Here is a 16,599-nt window from a genome sequence, read left to right as displayed (position 1 = left end):
ATCCTGCTGCCTTAGCCTCCGAACCCACTAGGATTATAGGCATGCCACATTGCTCCTGGCCCTTGCCTTTCTGTTGATGGTAGGAAAGAAACATTAAATGGTCAGGATTTGGCTAATATATCAATTTTGGCTAGTGAAGATTTGACATTCATTAAAGATTGTTCACTACTAAGAACTTTGTGGGATTCTAATTTAACTGATATATGAAGAGTTCTGATAAGAAAGCATCCCAGAAACAATAATTGGTTATCAACCCACACACAAGTGTAAAACTGTGTTGTTTACACACAAGTGTAAAACTTCAGTTGTTTCAGTCCTATAAATAATCTATTTGGTATGGGTAAAATGAATCCTAAGAGGATTTTGGTTGCTATAAAATAACATTTCCATTTGCCTGGGGGTTTTTTGGTTTTGTGGTGGTACTAGGGATTGAACCCAGGGGTGTTCTACTACTGAGCTTTATCCTCAGTTTTCTTTATTTTTTATTTTGAGACAGAATCTCACTAAGTTGCCCAGACTAGCCTCAAACTTGGAGATCCTCCTGCTTCAGCCTCCTGCGTAGCTGGGATTACAGGCATTGCACCACCATGTGCAGCTATTTACCTGTTTTTGAATAAATATTTTCAAGCCAATACATCATTTGTGTTCTTTGAGATTTCTGCTGCCCAAAATAGCATATTATTGGGTCACACTATCTTATGCACTTAAATTATTTCCTATCTTGTTAATGTGGCAGAGAGGCATAGATTTTAACATGAACTATTAAACACAAGTACATGAATATGTACATACACATGGAGCACTTATTTTCTTCTGATTTTCCTTCAACTACAATAGAAAAATGATATTTATGAAAACCTCCTTTCAGATTTATTTACTCTATCTAGAGCCATAGGAATAATTTCTTTTTTATTGAATTAATGTTTGGACTTTTACTTTTTATTGAAAGGTACTACATACATGTATTTTAAAAAGTTCTAGAAAGATATATAGTTAAAAGCAAGTCTCTTCTCTGTACAGTGTAGAAGGGGAGAAAAAAGGGAAGATTCTGGGAATGAAATTGGCCAAATTATGTTATGTGCATGTGTGAATATGTAATGTTGAATCCCTGTACTATATATAAATGTACCAGTAAAAGAAGTGAATAAATAAAAGATATTCTCCTGCCCACACCTAATTCCCATACCCACATGTTTTCTGAGAGAGAAGATTCTTTTGTCAGTAACTAGCTGACTCACATTAGTGTGTCTGGTTTTATTATACAGCAAATAATGAGAATTTTTAATAAGCAATCCTGTTACCACATTGGAGGTAAAATGGGTTTAAACCTGATAATATTGCCTTTAATTTATTGAAACAGCTGATAGTAACTTTAGTACTGATGTCTCTAGTATTCATCTTCCTTCTATCATATGAACTCAGTTTATATATGAACTCATTCTGTTTATATTGATATATTTAGAAATGGGTCAGAGCATTTTTATACACACATGTACACACATATATGTCTAATAAACTTATGATGTGTTTTCTATGAGGTTTTTTTCTAAGTTAAATTATGGCTTAATATAGGCTAACAAAATGACTTTTTCTTTTAACTCTTTTCATGTTTTCCTGGAAAAAAAATTACCAAGCAGCGTAGGATACTAGCTTAGGCAAAACTTTGATGGCCTGGAATTGTGTGTTACATATATTATTATACAGTTAAATGTTGCATCTTCCATATTTGGCTTCAGACTAGTAAAGTTACCAGAAAGGCCCTGCAGAAATTTTTGTTTTCCCTGCAGAAACTTTTATTGAAAAGTTTTAAAGTATTCATTTTAGAGAATAGGTACATAATGAATATATACCTAAATTTTTTTAAAAATATTTTCATTATGTCCAAGAACACAAGAGATATGTGGCTAACATCCTTAGAAGTGAGCACACTGAAGCATAATAAAAAATTTTGTTGAAAATCACATAATGGATAAAAGAATATGTACAGCCACTAACATTTCAGCATCGCTTTTATATTATGCTTTCTGAACTATTTTGGATCTTGCTTTATTACTCATGACACATGCTCCATAGAATTCATTCACAGATATTAATTGAATACCTGCTGTGTACAAGGCAGGGTTCAATGTGCTAGAAATATAATAATGAAACAAACGGATAAAGCACCTGTCTTCTCAGAGCTGGTACTGTAGTGGGAAGGAAGTAGATCATAAACAAATAAGTAAATATGCAATGTCAGGTCATGATAGGTGTTTCAGAGAAAAATAAAATGTGAAATAGTAAGTGCTAAGGCAAGGAAAGGGTAGTTCCTATGAAATCATAGAAGGCCTCACTCATAAGGTGGTATTTGATAAGGGAGTGAACCATGCAGATATCTTGGGTGTGGCGTGTTGAATCCACATTATCTTGCTGTTCTTTTCATGAAAAGATAAGAGTTGTTTCTCCACTCCACTGAATCTGGGTTGTCCCTATAACTTCTGTAGAACAAGTGTCAAAGAAGACATGGTGCAAATTCCAGATCTTAGGTCTCAAGCAACTTCACAACTCTACCTTTCCATTGGATGTGGGAATGCCCCTTTGAGAAAAAAAAAAAAAAACACTCTCAGTTTGATGTGACTGATATTTGTAGAACCGTATACCCAAGAACTACAAAACACACATTTCTCATTCACAGGAAACATTCACCAAGATAGACTATGCTTTGCTATAAAATAGGTATCAGTTAACTGCAGAAGACTGAAATCTTGCAAATTATATTCTTGACTTCAACAAAACTAAAAATGAATAGCAAGAAAATATTAAACATTTATAAACTGAAAATAGAAATACAATGTACAGAATTTATAGGATTCACCTAAAGCAGCTCATACCATAGCAATTACCAAAGGTTTGTTAAAGACCAGTTCTTAGGCCAGCAGGCATAAGTTCAGGTGTTCTGGCTCTCTGTGGACTTGGACAAGCCCCTAATTTTAGTCTTATCTGCAAAACATAGACATAACCAAAGCGCCAAATCCTGAGGGTTGTTTTGAGGATTTGATAATGTAATTATAAGTAATTTTTAAAAGTAAAGTGCTATACAAACCCATTTAGTGTTAAGAGCTGGTTTTGAGCACATTGCTAAGTTGATTAATGCCTGGCACACAATACCTGGATTCTAGTGAGGATACATTCACTGTTTGCATATTCTTGGGGTGATAATTTGTGTGTTTTCTTCCTGCATGTTGGAAGTTTGATTTATTTAACCAATTCAAGTGGAATTTGAGCCTTTCACTTATTGCTATGATAGAAAAAAATTAATTATAAAACTGGTATACATGTTTACCCCTTTTTCTTGTTTTAGGAATGGAACATTACTAAACTTTCAATTGAATATGATTCTGAGCCCTTTGGAAAGGAACGAGATGCAGCTATAAAGAAACTGGCTACTGAAGCTGGAGTAGAAGTCATTGTACGAATTTCACACACATTATATGACCTAGACAAGTAAGGTTTGATTTTGGTTTTTGTTGTAGGAAAATATATATAACAGTATTTACTGTCTCAACCATTTTAAAGTATACAGTGGTATTAAGTACATAGACATATTTTAACTAGTAATACATATATTTGAAAATAACATCATGGAGTTGTGAGAGAATCGAATGTTTGTCAAAGCTTTAGCATTTAATTTAGTTGCCACAATTTTTGTTCACTCAATAACAAGTACCAAAATTAATGACAGTGTACATGAGGTAAAAGCACTCAGTACTTCAGTTTCAAAACTATCAGTGATTAATGCTATTACAGAAGGTTATTTGACTACTTCAACCTATTATGATCTGACTTTTCATGGCTCTTAGTATTATTAATTTTGTAGTTTATATGATGCATAGCCATAAATCACCTTGACTTATCTTCTGATCATCTTATTTTATTTCATATGTATACATCATCTTTTTATGTAGATTTTAAGTCCGAATGCAAATTGAACATACTATAATGTTACATAACTTTAGTCCTCTGAACAGTACCCTAATACCATATTTCTCAAAAGTATGTTTCTTGAAACACTAGTCCCTGGTGATGCTTTGTCTAGCAAAAATTGTGTCAAATTGAAGTCAAGGAAGTAGTAGATGCAGTGACTTTGGGAGGTTCATGGGATTTGTTAACTTATTAAAGTAAAACTTATGACATACAGTTGTTCTTACAAATACTGAAATGTCAATTATATACCTTTTTAGTTATTTTACTTATTTACACATTGTATTGTTAATAAAACTAATTCTGTAAAAAACATGTCTCTGATTATATAAAAAAATCATGATTTGATTCAGACAAGGGTCTTACTTGGTATTAAACTTAGAAGTCTTATATCCTTTTATAATAAACTTGCATTCTAGTTTACTAGTGCACTTAACCTTAGGGAGCTGATCAGAAGGAGGCAGCAAACAGGGTAAGAGGAGGAGCATCCAAGTGGGGAGATTCAGTGTTCTACATAAAAGTAGTGCTTATTGGATTGAATGTGAATATTTGTCATATGCAGTCTATCATTCATATGTATCATATAGAAAATGTTTTTATAAGCTTTTCATTTTATAATCTATAGTACCCTCACTAATACCACTGGAGTATCATTACAGTCAACAAAATTCATATGACCCTATGTGTAAATTTAGAATATTAAGCCCAAATAAAATTTACTTAAAGCAGAGAGGATAGCTTTTTGATGATTATTTTCTGTACACACAGTTGATAATAATTTATACATGATTTATTAAAAAAATACATTATGTTTTAGACTAAGATTTGCTATTTATCAGTTATGTGATCTTGACTAATTTACTGAACCCTCCTGGTAGGCTTGAGTTTCTGCATTTATAAAATGACAGCGTTGGAGTTCCCTGTAATTTTTTTTTTTTTTTTTTTTTTTTTTTTTTTTGCGGTACTGGGGATCGAACTCAGGGCCTTGTGCTTGCGAGGCAAGCACTCTACCAGCTGAGCTATCTCCCCAGCCCCCCTGTAATTCTTATTTAAGGCCAAATGCTAAGCAAATTGCCATAATGAAAAACAGTAGTTACTCCAAAATTGTATCTAATCCGAAGTACCATGGCAAAGCTAGTTATTCTTTTAAGTATGACTTGTTTGAGGCAATTAGTGATTCGAATTAAGGTATTCAAATAACTTGGAATTTGGGGGCTTATATGTCCTAAGTGTAGTAGTCCTCCCCTTAATTCAAGGGGAAATGTTCCAAGACCCTCAGTATTTGCCTGAATCCAGGGATAGCACCAAACCCTATATATACTATTTTTTTCCTATGTATACATACCTGTGATAAAGTTTAATTTGTAAATTAGGAATAGTAAGAGATATACAACAGTAATAATAAAATTGAATAATTACAACACTATATTGCAATAAATTTATGTGAATGTGGTCTCTCACTTTCTGTAAAAAGGGAAGTCAAATCAATATTTTTGGACCACAGTTGACCAAGAGTAACTGACACCATGGAAAATAAAATTACAGATAAGGGGGTACGATTCTATGTGACATAGATACAAAAGCTGACATCTTTAATGAAGACATGAACACAAACTGGGCATGGTGGCACACTCCTGTAATCCCAGCAATTTGGGAGACTGAGGCAGGAGGATCACAAGTTCAAGGCCAACCTCAGTGACTTAGCAAGACTTGATCTCAAAATAAAATAAAAATGGGTTGAAGTGTAGCTCAGTGGTAAAGCATCCCAGTCTTGCAAAAAAAAAAGAAAAAGAAAAACAGTAAAAAATAGCAAATAATTCAATAATTGTCATCACAATAATATAGAATCTTAATGAAACTTGCTGGAGAAAATGGGGAGATGTAGATCAAAAGATATAAAGCAGCAGATATGTAGGATGAACAAGTCCCAAGATCTAAAGTACAACAAAGGTCTACTGTTGATAAAATAATATTACATTAGGGATTTTTGTTAAATAGGTAGATTTTAGCTGCTTTCATCACAAAATAAGTAAGGTTTTTTTGTGAGCTTATAGTTGTTGGTTTGCTTCAGTATAGTAACTATTTTATTATCTGTATGTATCCTATATGTCATGTTGTAAATCTCTTATACAACAAAATTTATTTTTTGCTGATTGTTCCTTGATATAATTATCAGCCTTGTTTCATTTTTATTAATTATCCAGAGATTCCTTAAGTTGTTTTATAATTCATTTTTTTACATATCCATGTGAATTACTTTTGTGTTTTTGCCTTTAAGCTAATTTAACCACTTAATTGTTTTTCACTCATAAGTTCTTAATATTATTTGTCTTAATGGTCTTGGTATATTTTTGATACCTAGCCAGTATCTAGAAAATAAAGAGAATGATTTTTACATGAATTAACCCTTTTGAACATGTTTTTTGGTTACATATGAGAAGCTAATATTCTAAAAGTTTTAAATAATACATTTTATTTTCTGATTTTAAGACTTTGCAGAACTTAGCAACCAAAATATATTGTCATTTTTTTACTAATTGCATTTTACTGACTCTCATATAATAGGATCATAGAACTCAATGGTGGACAACCGCCTCTAACTTATAAAAGATTTCAGACTCTCATCAGCAAAATGGAACCATTGGAGATACCAGTAGAGACGATTACTTCAGAAGTGATAGAAAAGTGCACAACTCCTCTGTCTGATGACCATGATGAGAAATATGGAGTTCCTTCACTAGAAGAGCTAGGTAAGCAAATGATTCAAAAATCCTACTTCATTTCATTTTGCCATATAAAGTATTTTACATTAGCAGGGAAAGAAAGAAAGAATGAAGAAAGGAAAGAAGGGGGAGGAAGGAAGGGAAAAGTGACTATAAACTAAGTGATAAATATATACATTCTTTATGTATTCTATAAATATGTGAGATGTCGTTACCTATGAAGATGTACATCCTAAAGCATAGAGAACCCATTATATTCTTTGTAGGTGAGGGCTTGTCTAGGTACTCATTTCATTTTTATTCTGTTCTTACAAAATTTCTGCAGAGGAATTTGTTCTTCAGTTATTATGGTTAAATAAAAAAACTTTAATTTCAGAAGAATAAGGGATTTTTCTTTTCACTTCCTTTCTTTTCTTTTAGGTTTTGATACAGATGGCTTATCCTCTGCAGTGTGGCCAGGAGGAGAAACTGAAGCACTTACACGTTTGGAAAGGCATTTGGAAAGAAAAGTATGATAATCTAGATCATATAACCATGCTCATATTTCCAAACTGTCATATTTTAAATTATGTCACTCTCTTTAAAAACAAAAACAGAGTGTTGAAAAGGATTGATAAAAATAGTTAAAATAGCAAACATAATTGTTTGAGTGTTAACAACTGAGTAATTACATTCCCCTCTTCTGTTCTTTGTACCTAAGCTTATATCATGTAACCATAACTCTGAACATAGAATAGAACTCTGTAGTAAGTTCCCTCTTATTTACAAGGGATACATTCCAAGACACCAGTGATGCCTGTAACCACAAATCATCCCAAACTTTATACAGGTTTTTTCCTATATGTGCATACCTATGATAAAGTTTAGTTTTTAAATCAAGCACAGTTTGAGATTACCAACAATAACTAATGATAAAATAGAATAATTATAACAACCTACTGTAATAAAATGTATTTAAAACTTATGAGTTATTTATTTCTGGAATTTTCCACTTAATAGTTTTTGATCATGCATGGTAAGCCATGGGTAACTGAATCCTGGAAATATGAAACTGTGGACAAGGGGGGATTACCGTATGTCACCTTTCCCTCAGTGTCAAAAATACAGATTGAAGGTGTTTTCCACCTGTGCTGGGAATTCAAAAGTTTTTCATGTGTGCTGAATCAAAATGACTGAAAAGAAAGAATGCTCACTTTTTTTATCCTTTTTTTTTTTTAAATAAAACATAAATTTGTGACTGACAAAAGTTATTCCCTAAGAATTATGTAATTTTTTTTTAAATCTCAATTTTAAATACTCTTAAAACGACTGTTTTAATCAATGTAATTCTCCCTGTGTTTTCAGGCTTGGGTGGCAAACTTTGAAAGACCTCGAATGAATGCAAATTCCTTACTTGCAAGCCCTACTGGACTCAGTCCTTATCTCCGATTTGGTTGTTTGTCATGTCGACTCTTTTACTTCAAACTAACTGATCTCTACAAAAAGGTATTATATAAAATTAGAGCTTATTTTTTTGAAATACTTTTTAAAAAATAGTTGATAATACTTCCTTACTTTTTAATCATAGGTAAAGAAGAACAGTTCCCCTCCTCTTTCTCTTTATGGGCAACTGTTATGGCGTGAATTTTTCTATACAGCAGCAACAAATAATCCACGCTTTGATAAAATGGAAGGAAACCCCATCTGTGTTCAGATTCCTTGGGATAAGAATCCCGAGGCTTTAGCCAAATGGGCAGAAGGCCGGACAGGCTTTCCATGGATTGACGCTATCATGACACAGCTTCGTCAGGAGGGTTGGATTCACCATTTAGCCAGACATGCGGTTGCTTGTTTCCTCACTCGGGGTGACCTGTGGATAAGTTGGGAAGAAGGAATGAAGGTGGGTGTTCTAGAATGTAGAATGGTCATATTTTGAAGGAATTCATATCTTATTTTAAAAATCCTAGAAGTTGTCTAACATAGACCCATTTACAGTCTAGCTTTTGTGTGGATGCGTAGAATCCCCACAAAACAGGCATACATTCTGAGAGCAGAATGGTAAAATCAGACAGGAAAAATGGTGGAAACTGGTTAAATCAATTAAACCTAAAATTGTTGTAGTGTTAAACCAGTCTAGCTGTTAAGAGAACTCTTAAGATTTAACATTCTGGATTTATTGGACAGATGTATTTATAGGTGATCATTTCTGTTACAAAGTGAATTCACCCAAGAGTTTTTAGAAGAAACTAATTCACATTATAAGTTTTAAAATATAAATTATTTCACCTCAGTTTAACATCACAGCTTTTGGGTAATAGTTCTATTATGTAAAGTGAAGCATACTACATTTTGTGCTTATATATAACAGGATTTACATGTATATTTTACCTTTCATAAATTTTCCCTATCCAAAGACCATTTCTGATCATGTTTTGTTTTTTCCCGATCTCCTCTATTTTCTAGTACAGAGTTGTACAGGAAGAAGATGTATAGCCCCTACATAATAAATTTATATTAAAGTCATTTATTTTAATTATATTTTACTTTGAATCAAGGAATTTGAAATTTAATCTATAGAATGCTAGCACATTTCTAAGGTGCATTTATATTTGAGTGTGTGCCCTTTATCTACACCAGTGTACCAAGTATCTAAGTTTTGGTTAGCGATTTTGTTTGCTATCATTGTTGCTTTCTTGAACCGGATTACTGCTTTTTCTCTACTTCCTAATATCTTATTCTTTTAAATTAGTGGCTCAAGTAATTTTTATGCTCCCCACAATAATACTGCGAAGGTCAAAAAAGTAAATTCCGTTAAGCAGTCTACTAAATGTATATTACCAATACATTTCTTTTCCTGAAGTAGTCTAACAGAACATACACAAGGAAGCTAACTTTGGAATGTTTAGTTTTACAATTTTGTGCTAGATTTTCTTTGACTTGATTTTTGATCTACAGTGACCTCAAAAATACTTGCTTTGAGAATTATGTGTTTGCATACTAATTGGTTACTGTTACTTCTGAAGGTATTTGAAGAATTACTGCTTGATGCAGATTGGAGCATAAATGCTGGCAGTTGGATGTGGCTGTCTTGTAGTTCCTTTTTCCAACAGTTTTTTCACTGCTATTGCCCTGTTGGTTTTGGTAGAAGAACAGATCCCAATGGAGACTACATCAGGTAAATTAAGGGTGATTATTATTCAGTGGGCAGCAGAGATAAGGAGTAGGTAAAGAGATCACTTAAATGGTGTTGATAGTAACTGTGATAGTTTACTGATAGAATATTTCGTTAATATTTTTTTCCTCTCCCAAAAGGCGTTATTTACCTGTCCTAAGAGGCTTCCCTGCAAAATATATCTATGATCCCTGGAATGCACCTGAAGGTATCCAGAAGGTAGCCAAATGTTTGATAGGAGTTAATTATCCCAAACCAATGGTGAACCATGCTGAGGCAAGTCGTTTGAATATCGAAAGGATGAAACAAATCTATCAGCAGCTCTCACGATATAGAGGACTAGGTATGTCAGTCACTGTCTTTGATTTGTTCTTTAACAGATATTTACATACTTATCCTTGAATTTTATCTTGATCATGATGTAATAGGAAATTTATTCCTCTTTAGGTCTTCTTGCTTCTGTACCTTCTAATCCTAATGGGAATGGAAGTCTCATGGGATATGCACCTGGAGAAAACATCCCAGGTTGTAGCAGCAGTGGAAGTAAGTAAAAAGTACAGAAATTTCTGTATTTAGTAACAAAGAAATTAATAATTAGATATTTTGCTGTCATGGATTTATCCTTAAAAAATCTATCCCTAAAATTAGTGTGATAGGTTCTCTGTACACATACATACACATGTATACACATACGCATCCCCTCACACCAGGGGTGACATTTTAAAGATGGAAAATACCATTACATGTAGCAGACATGGAGTAGATGACATTGAAAGTCGTCTTTCAAACCAAATGAGATCTTTTTTTTTTTTTTTCCATTTATATATTTATTTTGTGGTGCTCAGGATCAAATCCACAGCCTATGCTAGGGACTGGGTGTGGTAGCACTGAACTGTACTTCCACCCAGGAGATTGATTTTAAGGGTAAAATGAAACTCAAATCTCATATTTTCCAAATGTTCAATTTTTTTTTTTCTCTTTAACTGCACATCAGTAATAAGGTAATTAAGAAGGTCAGTAGCCCTGTGAGCACAGCCAAAGATTGACCATATACATGCACAGGACCTCTAGTCCTTTGGCACAGGAGGTTCTTCTTACAAAGCCTCATCTGTGATAATCTTCTATATGAATTGTGTGTAGTTATTGCATACATTCTAAATATATGTGATATTAATAATGTAAAGAAGTTAGTATATATTGAAAATTTGAATCATTGTATCAGTTTTCTAAAACCTAACCAGAAATTGCATGAGGCTAAGTTTGATTAAAATCAAGAAAGTATTTTAGAAATACTTATTTTTTTAAAAAACACATGTTCTAAATTAATATTAAGAATAAAATCTTTTTAAAAACTGAATCTTTCTGAATTCAGAAATATCCTGCATCATTATGAAAGCCTATATTTTATGAGTTTTGGGAGAAAGGAATAAAAGCACTCACCTTTTCACTGCCCACCTTGTGCCCAGCAGTAGTGGATTTTTGCCCACATATTCACAATAACCTTCTGGGGAATTGGTCCTTACTTTTTGGTTGGGGAAATTATCCTGGGGAGGTTGGGTAGCTTAACCAAGATCCTGTGGCTAATAAGTTGAGCTACGATTCAGATCCATGTCTGAATAACCCCAAAGCTCTTACTCTCTTTCCCACATCCATGGGCCAGTGATGCCATATATTTCAGAAATGTTCTTTCTCAGGGTGTCTATAATTTGAAGTAAACCTCAACAATATATCATTTCAAAAGTTCTTTCATATCTCTTGTTCTGTTTACAACCTGCCTTGGCAGCCCACACTTGAATGTGAGGGACAAAAGTTCTGTGAAGCATTGTAACACCAGGTGGCAGAGGGATAGGTACCAGTAGGTTCCAGGTGCCTGCTTAGTGGACAGTGATGGGATACACTGCTTCTTAGAAGTTCACTCAAATCTATATTCTTTATTTGGAGTTATTGTCTGATACTTATCATGGTAGCAAGTTAAATTGGGATCATTTTGTTTCACAAATTTATAAATATAAGATAGTTTGTAATGTTATAAAAGAATTAATAAATCTTGAGACTATTCTAATCTTGTAAATACTCGCCTGTAACACACTTTGGAGCTGGGTTCTATTAGCCTTTCCAAAGACCCAGAAGCCATAAAAAGTTACATGGAGCTTACAAGTTTAAGTGGGCACATGGAGGGAAAACAAAAACAAATGAAAGAAAGTGATAAATTGTAAGATGCTGCCTCCACTTGGCAATAAGAGAAAAGGGAGAGATCAACAGGAGCTGAAAGGACTGGAGAGATTTCCTTGTAGTATGGTAGGTATAGGTAGCATTAGGGTAGTCAGATGAAGAACATTTAGACCTAGAAACAGCAGTGTCTGTGGAAAGATCTGCAGATTTGGACTATAGTATTAAGCTTTCCTTCTCTCAGGTTTCTGCTCCATTTGAAAAGATTTACATGCTTCTGAAGCATATCCCTGATGTCCTACTCTTATCCTATCTGTAAGCTTCTATCTTACAGTGCCTTACAAGGCACATCAAAGGGCAAGATTGTTTATGATTTGGTTTAGGTTTTTAAAGGACTGTGGAAAATTCGGTCTCTGTAATACATACTGCATTTTTCTTCTCTCATTTTTATATTTTTTGCGCTCAAGAAAGGAATAAGCTATACATAGATGTCTTAAAGTATTTATGTTTTTATAATAAAACAGACTGCAATCTGTTTCTTATAGCAAGGTGTTTTCATTTTTATTTTTTTTCTACTACAAACTAACTGTTCGTCAGCATTATTAGTAGAGAAATGCAAATTTTAAATATTGTGAGGTGGTTTTTTTGGGAGGTTGTTTTGTTTTGTTTTTGTTGTTTGGTACAAGGGATTGAACCCAGGGGCACTTAACCACTGAGCCACATCTCCAGCCCTATTTTGTATTTTATTTAGAGACAGGTCTCCCTGATTTGCTTAGCACCTCGCTAAATTGCTGAGACCTCCTGCCTCAACCTACTGAGCTGCTGGGATTACAGGTGTGCACCACCAGGCCCAGCTGTGAGGTGGTTCTTTATACCCACTTAGGGTGACCACCTGTCACTGATTGTGTAGGACTGATAAATTTTCTGGGATACAGAACCTTCAGTGCTATAACCTGGAAAGTGCCAGACAAACTGGGGCAAGTTGGTCACTCTGTACCCCAAGAACGGCTAAAATTAAAAAGAGAGCACAAAATATTGTGAAGCAAATTAATTAAAAACAAAACAAACAAACAAACAAAAAAAACCTGGAACCCTTCCTGAGAGGTGGGATAAAACAGCACCAGCACTTTAGGAAAATACTTTGGCAGTTTCTTAAAAAGTTAAATATAAATCTGTTGTACAAACCAGAAAAATCTCTTCCTAAGTATCAAAAGAAATGAAAACGTCTGTCCACACAAAGACTTATAAAGGATTGTTAATATCAACTTTACTTACAATTGCCAAAAGGTAATATAGCCATACGATGGAATATTATTCATGAAAAGAAACAAAATGCCAACATATAACATGTATGGAACCTAAAAACATTTTGTTAAAGAGGCCAGACATGAAAGACCACATACTGCGTGATTCCATTTATATGAACCACCCATAAACAGCAAATCTTTAGAGACAAAGTAGATTAGTGGTTGCCTGGGGCTTCAGTATAGGATTGGGGAATGAAAGCAAATGGTCATTAGGGATCTTTTGGGTGTGACAGAAAATGTTTGGTAATGATTGTAGTGATGGTTGCACAACTTTGAAAACTAACTGAAAAAGAACTGAGGGGCTGGGGTTGTGGCTCAGTGGTAGAGCACTTGCCTCGCATATATGAGGCACTGGATTTGATTCTCAGCACCACATATAAAGAAATGAATAAAAATAAAGGCCCATCAACAACTAAAAAAATATATTAAAAGTTCAAAAACAAAATAATGGAATTGTATACTTAAGACAGGTGAATTTTATGGTTATGTGTATGTGAATTATACCTCAAAGCTGTTTTTTTAAAAAAAAGACTATTTGCAATAGAGAATTTAAAAAAACAAACCTAAAAAAGAACAGCAATCATCTTCAATTCTAGCTAATACAGTCACTATTAAAAGTTAATTGTATTTCCTTTCGATATATTTTGATGTAGTTTTCCTCATACTAATTTTTAAGTTAGAATTTTAAAAGTTAAAATTCCTTTTGTTGCTATTAGTAGCATAATATAAGGAAGAAATGATCAGGTAAACTTGTCCTTATAAAACTTTAAAAGAAACAATAAATGTTGTTTTATAATAAATAAATGTTACTTTCACGGTAGAAAAAAAAAAAGAGTTCCCTGAAATTTAATTTCAGGAGAGACCCTGGAGACATTAATATAGAGATTTGTGATTTTTGTGACTAAACTGGTCGCAGGTTAATTGACCAGAAAACTCTGTTCTCTACTCACTGTCTCTTTCATTGTAAAAAAACATAATTTACAACATTTTATTAGGAAGTGACAGGCAATAGTGGTGTTCATAAATTTGGGGGGAATTTGGAGACCTAACATAACTGCTGATCACATAGCACTCTAAAGAAATAAAATAGTCTTTTAAGGAAATTCCCAATATATTTATCGAACTTATTCTCTCCTCTTCCCCAAAGGTAATCACTTTCCTGATTTCTAATACTATTGTTTTGTCTGTGTGTGTGTTTTAACTTTAAAAAAGTTGAATCATTTAGTTTGTGTTGTTTCTTTTGTTGAGCTGCTCTCTCTCAATATTCTGTTTTTCATTTATCTAAACACTAAGGGAAGGAATGGAATTAACTTGAGAAAATGAAACCAAGGTGTCTAGTTTATGACTTATCCTGAGACTCACCTCTGAGAATCTTCCAGAACTGACCTTTCTTTCCTCAGTCACCATTGTATCCTATATTAACATCTATCCCAGTACCTAATAACACTTACTTGTACTTAGTGATTTTATATATCTCTCTAGTCCTCCTTGAATATAGGTTCCATGTCTTAGTGATATTTGTATCCCTAGCACCTGTTATAGAATAAACAGGCACTCAGTAAATGTGTAAGTTATAAGTAAATACAATAATCAAAAATGTATTTGTTGACTTTTTTATTTTGGTAAAATATATGTAACATAAAACTTACCTTTTTATCCACTTTTAAGTGTGCAGTTCAGTGGCAGTTAAGTGTATTTATATAGTTGCATGAAGTTTTAAATAATGTAATACATATGGCCAACAAATATATGAAAAAAATGTTTAATGGGTGTGTAGTAATTACGGAAACAAAGCAAAACTACTGAGATTTCATCTCACTCTGGTCAGAATGACAGCTATCAAGAGTACAAACAATAACAAATGCTAGAGAGGATGTGTACAAAAAGAAATATTTTTACACTGTTGTTGGGATTGTAAATTACTATAACCACTATGGAAATCAGTATAGAGGTTCCTCAAAAGACTAGGAATGGAACCACCATGTGACCCAGCCATGCCATTTATCCTCAAGAATTAAATCATACTATAGTGATATATGCACATGCATTTTATAGCAGCACAGTTCATAATAGCCAAATTATGGAACCAGCTTAGGTACCTATCAACAGATGAATAGATGAAGAAAATGTGGTATATATACACAATGAAACTTTATTCAGCTATAAAGAAAAATGAAATTACGTCATTTGCAGGAAAATAGATGGAACTTGAGAATATTATGTTAAGTGAAATAAACCAAACTCAGAAGATCAAGGGTCATATATTTCCTGTTATATGTGTAAGCTAGAGAGGAAAAAGGAAAAGAAAGATTGGGGGTGGGGAGGAATCTCATGATCAGTTGAGTATAGTGGAGGGGTCAGAAAGAGTGGAAACAGAAAGGAAAAATACTGGGGAATGGTATTGACCAAATTATGTCATTGTACTATGTACATGTACAAATTATGTAACAATAAATCCTACCATTATGTACAACTATAATACACCAATTAAAAATATGGAAAAGAAGTAGTTTTAAATAATGTTACACAGTATTGCCTTGTGGCAAGTGTCACCATTAGGGGAAGCCCCACAGATGGTAAGACCTAGAGTAGCACCAGCAAGTGGTGGATTTACCATCATCCAGAATCTGACCTCCACCCTTACAAATCCAAATGCCAAATGTACATTTTCAGTACAATTAGAAATGACCATTCTGTGAATGCCAAACTAGAAATTTTAAAATAATGTGAATTTAAATGTTTATTAATATATGGTAGAGCTGTCTGTTCCACTGCTATAAGGTCTCATTCATGATCCAGGGCATCCATTTTTCTAGTTTTGAGTACCTGAAAAGCTGAATTCTATATCCAGAAATACTTGATGATCATAAAATAAAAATAAGTAGTCTTATTCAGACCATAAAATGACCTGTTCTGCTGCCAGAATGCTCCTATATTTTCCTTAATCTGGACACACCAACAAAAATATTTCTCTGAAATGTTCTTTTCTATGCTAACCAACCCATGCTCCTAACCCTTTTTGGAAGGCTTGATAGAATTGCTCAGACTAGATAACCTAGTCTGTATCTGCCCCTTCATGTATTATTTGAATTGTTTAGCTTTCTGGCAAGTCCTCATCTCCAAATAAATATGCTTTTTAGGGGCTCTGAAGGAAAAATGTGGAAGAAGGGTCAAGAGAAAAGGAAGAATGTCTGTCTCACTATTGCCCCTACATTTTATCTTCATAGTCAAGTTTTCAGTTGTCATGTGGTAAAGAAAATGTTTCTTAGAAAATGATTATCAGTGATTT

General features: G+C 33.5%; 1 protein-coding gene across 2 annotated transcripts in view; it reads left to right on the top strand.

Moving 5' to 3' along the window:
* The window catches only part of CRY1 (cryptochrome circadian regulator 1), a 79,280-nt gene that overhangs the window by 60,784 nt on the left and 1,897 nt on the right, over nucleotides 1–16,599 (top strand). For both annotated transcript variants that reach the window (XM_079143094.1, XM_079143095.1), the window contains exons 3-10: nucleotides 3,341–3,483; nucleotides 6,526–6,710; nucleotides 7,104–7,192; nucleotides 8,028–8,168; nucleotides 8,251–8,562; nucleotides 9,686–9,837; nucleotides 9,975–10,177; nucleotides 10,282–10,377. In XM_079143094.1, the coding sequence (XP_078999220.1) occupies nucleotides 3,341–3,483; nucleotides 6,526–6,710; nucleotides 7,104–7,192; nucleotides 8,028–8,168; nucleotides 8,251–8,562; nucleotides 9,686–9,837; nucleotides 9,975–10,177; nucleotides 10,282–10,377 (1,321 nt within the window). The remainder of the gene's footprint in view (nucleotides 1–3,340; nucleotides 3,484–6,525; nucleotides 6,711–7,103; nucleotides 7,193–8,027; nucleotides 8,169–8,250; nucleotides 8,563–9,685; nucleotides 9,838–9,974; nucleotides 10,178–10,281; nucleotides 10,378–16,599) is intronic.

This window comes from Sciurus vulgaris, assembly GCF_902686455.1.
Source record: "Sciurus vulgaris genome assembly, chromosome: 5".
Classification (NCBI taxonomy): domain Eukaryota; kingdom Metazoa; phylum Chordata; class Mammalia; order Rodentia; family Sciuridae; genus Sciurus; species Sciurus vulgaris.
Note: the sequence above shows the minus strand (reverse complement) of the source record. Positions and strands in the feature narration are given on the sequence as shown.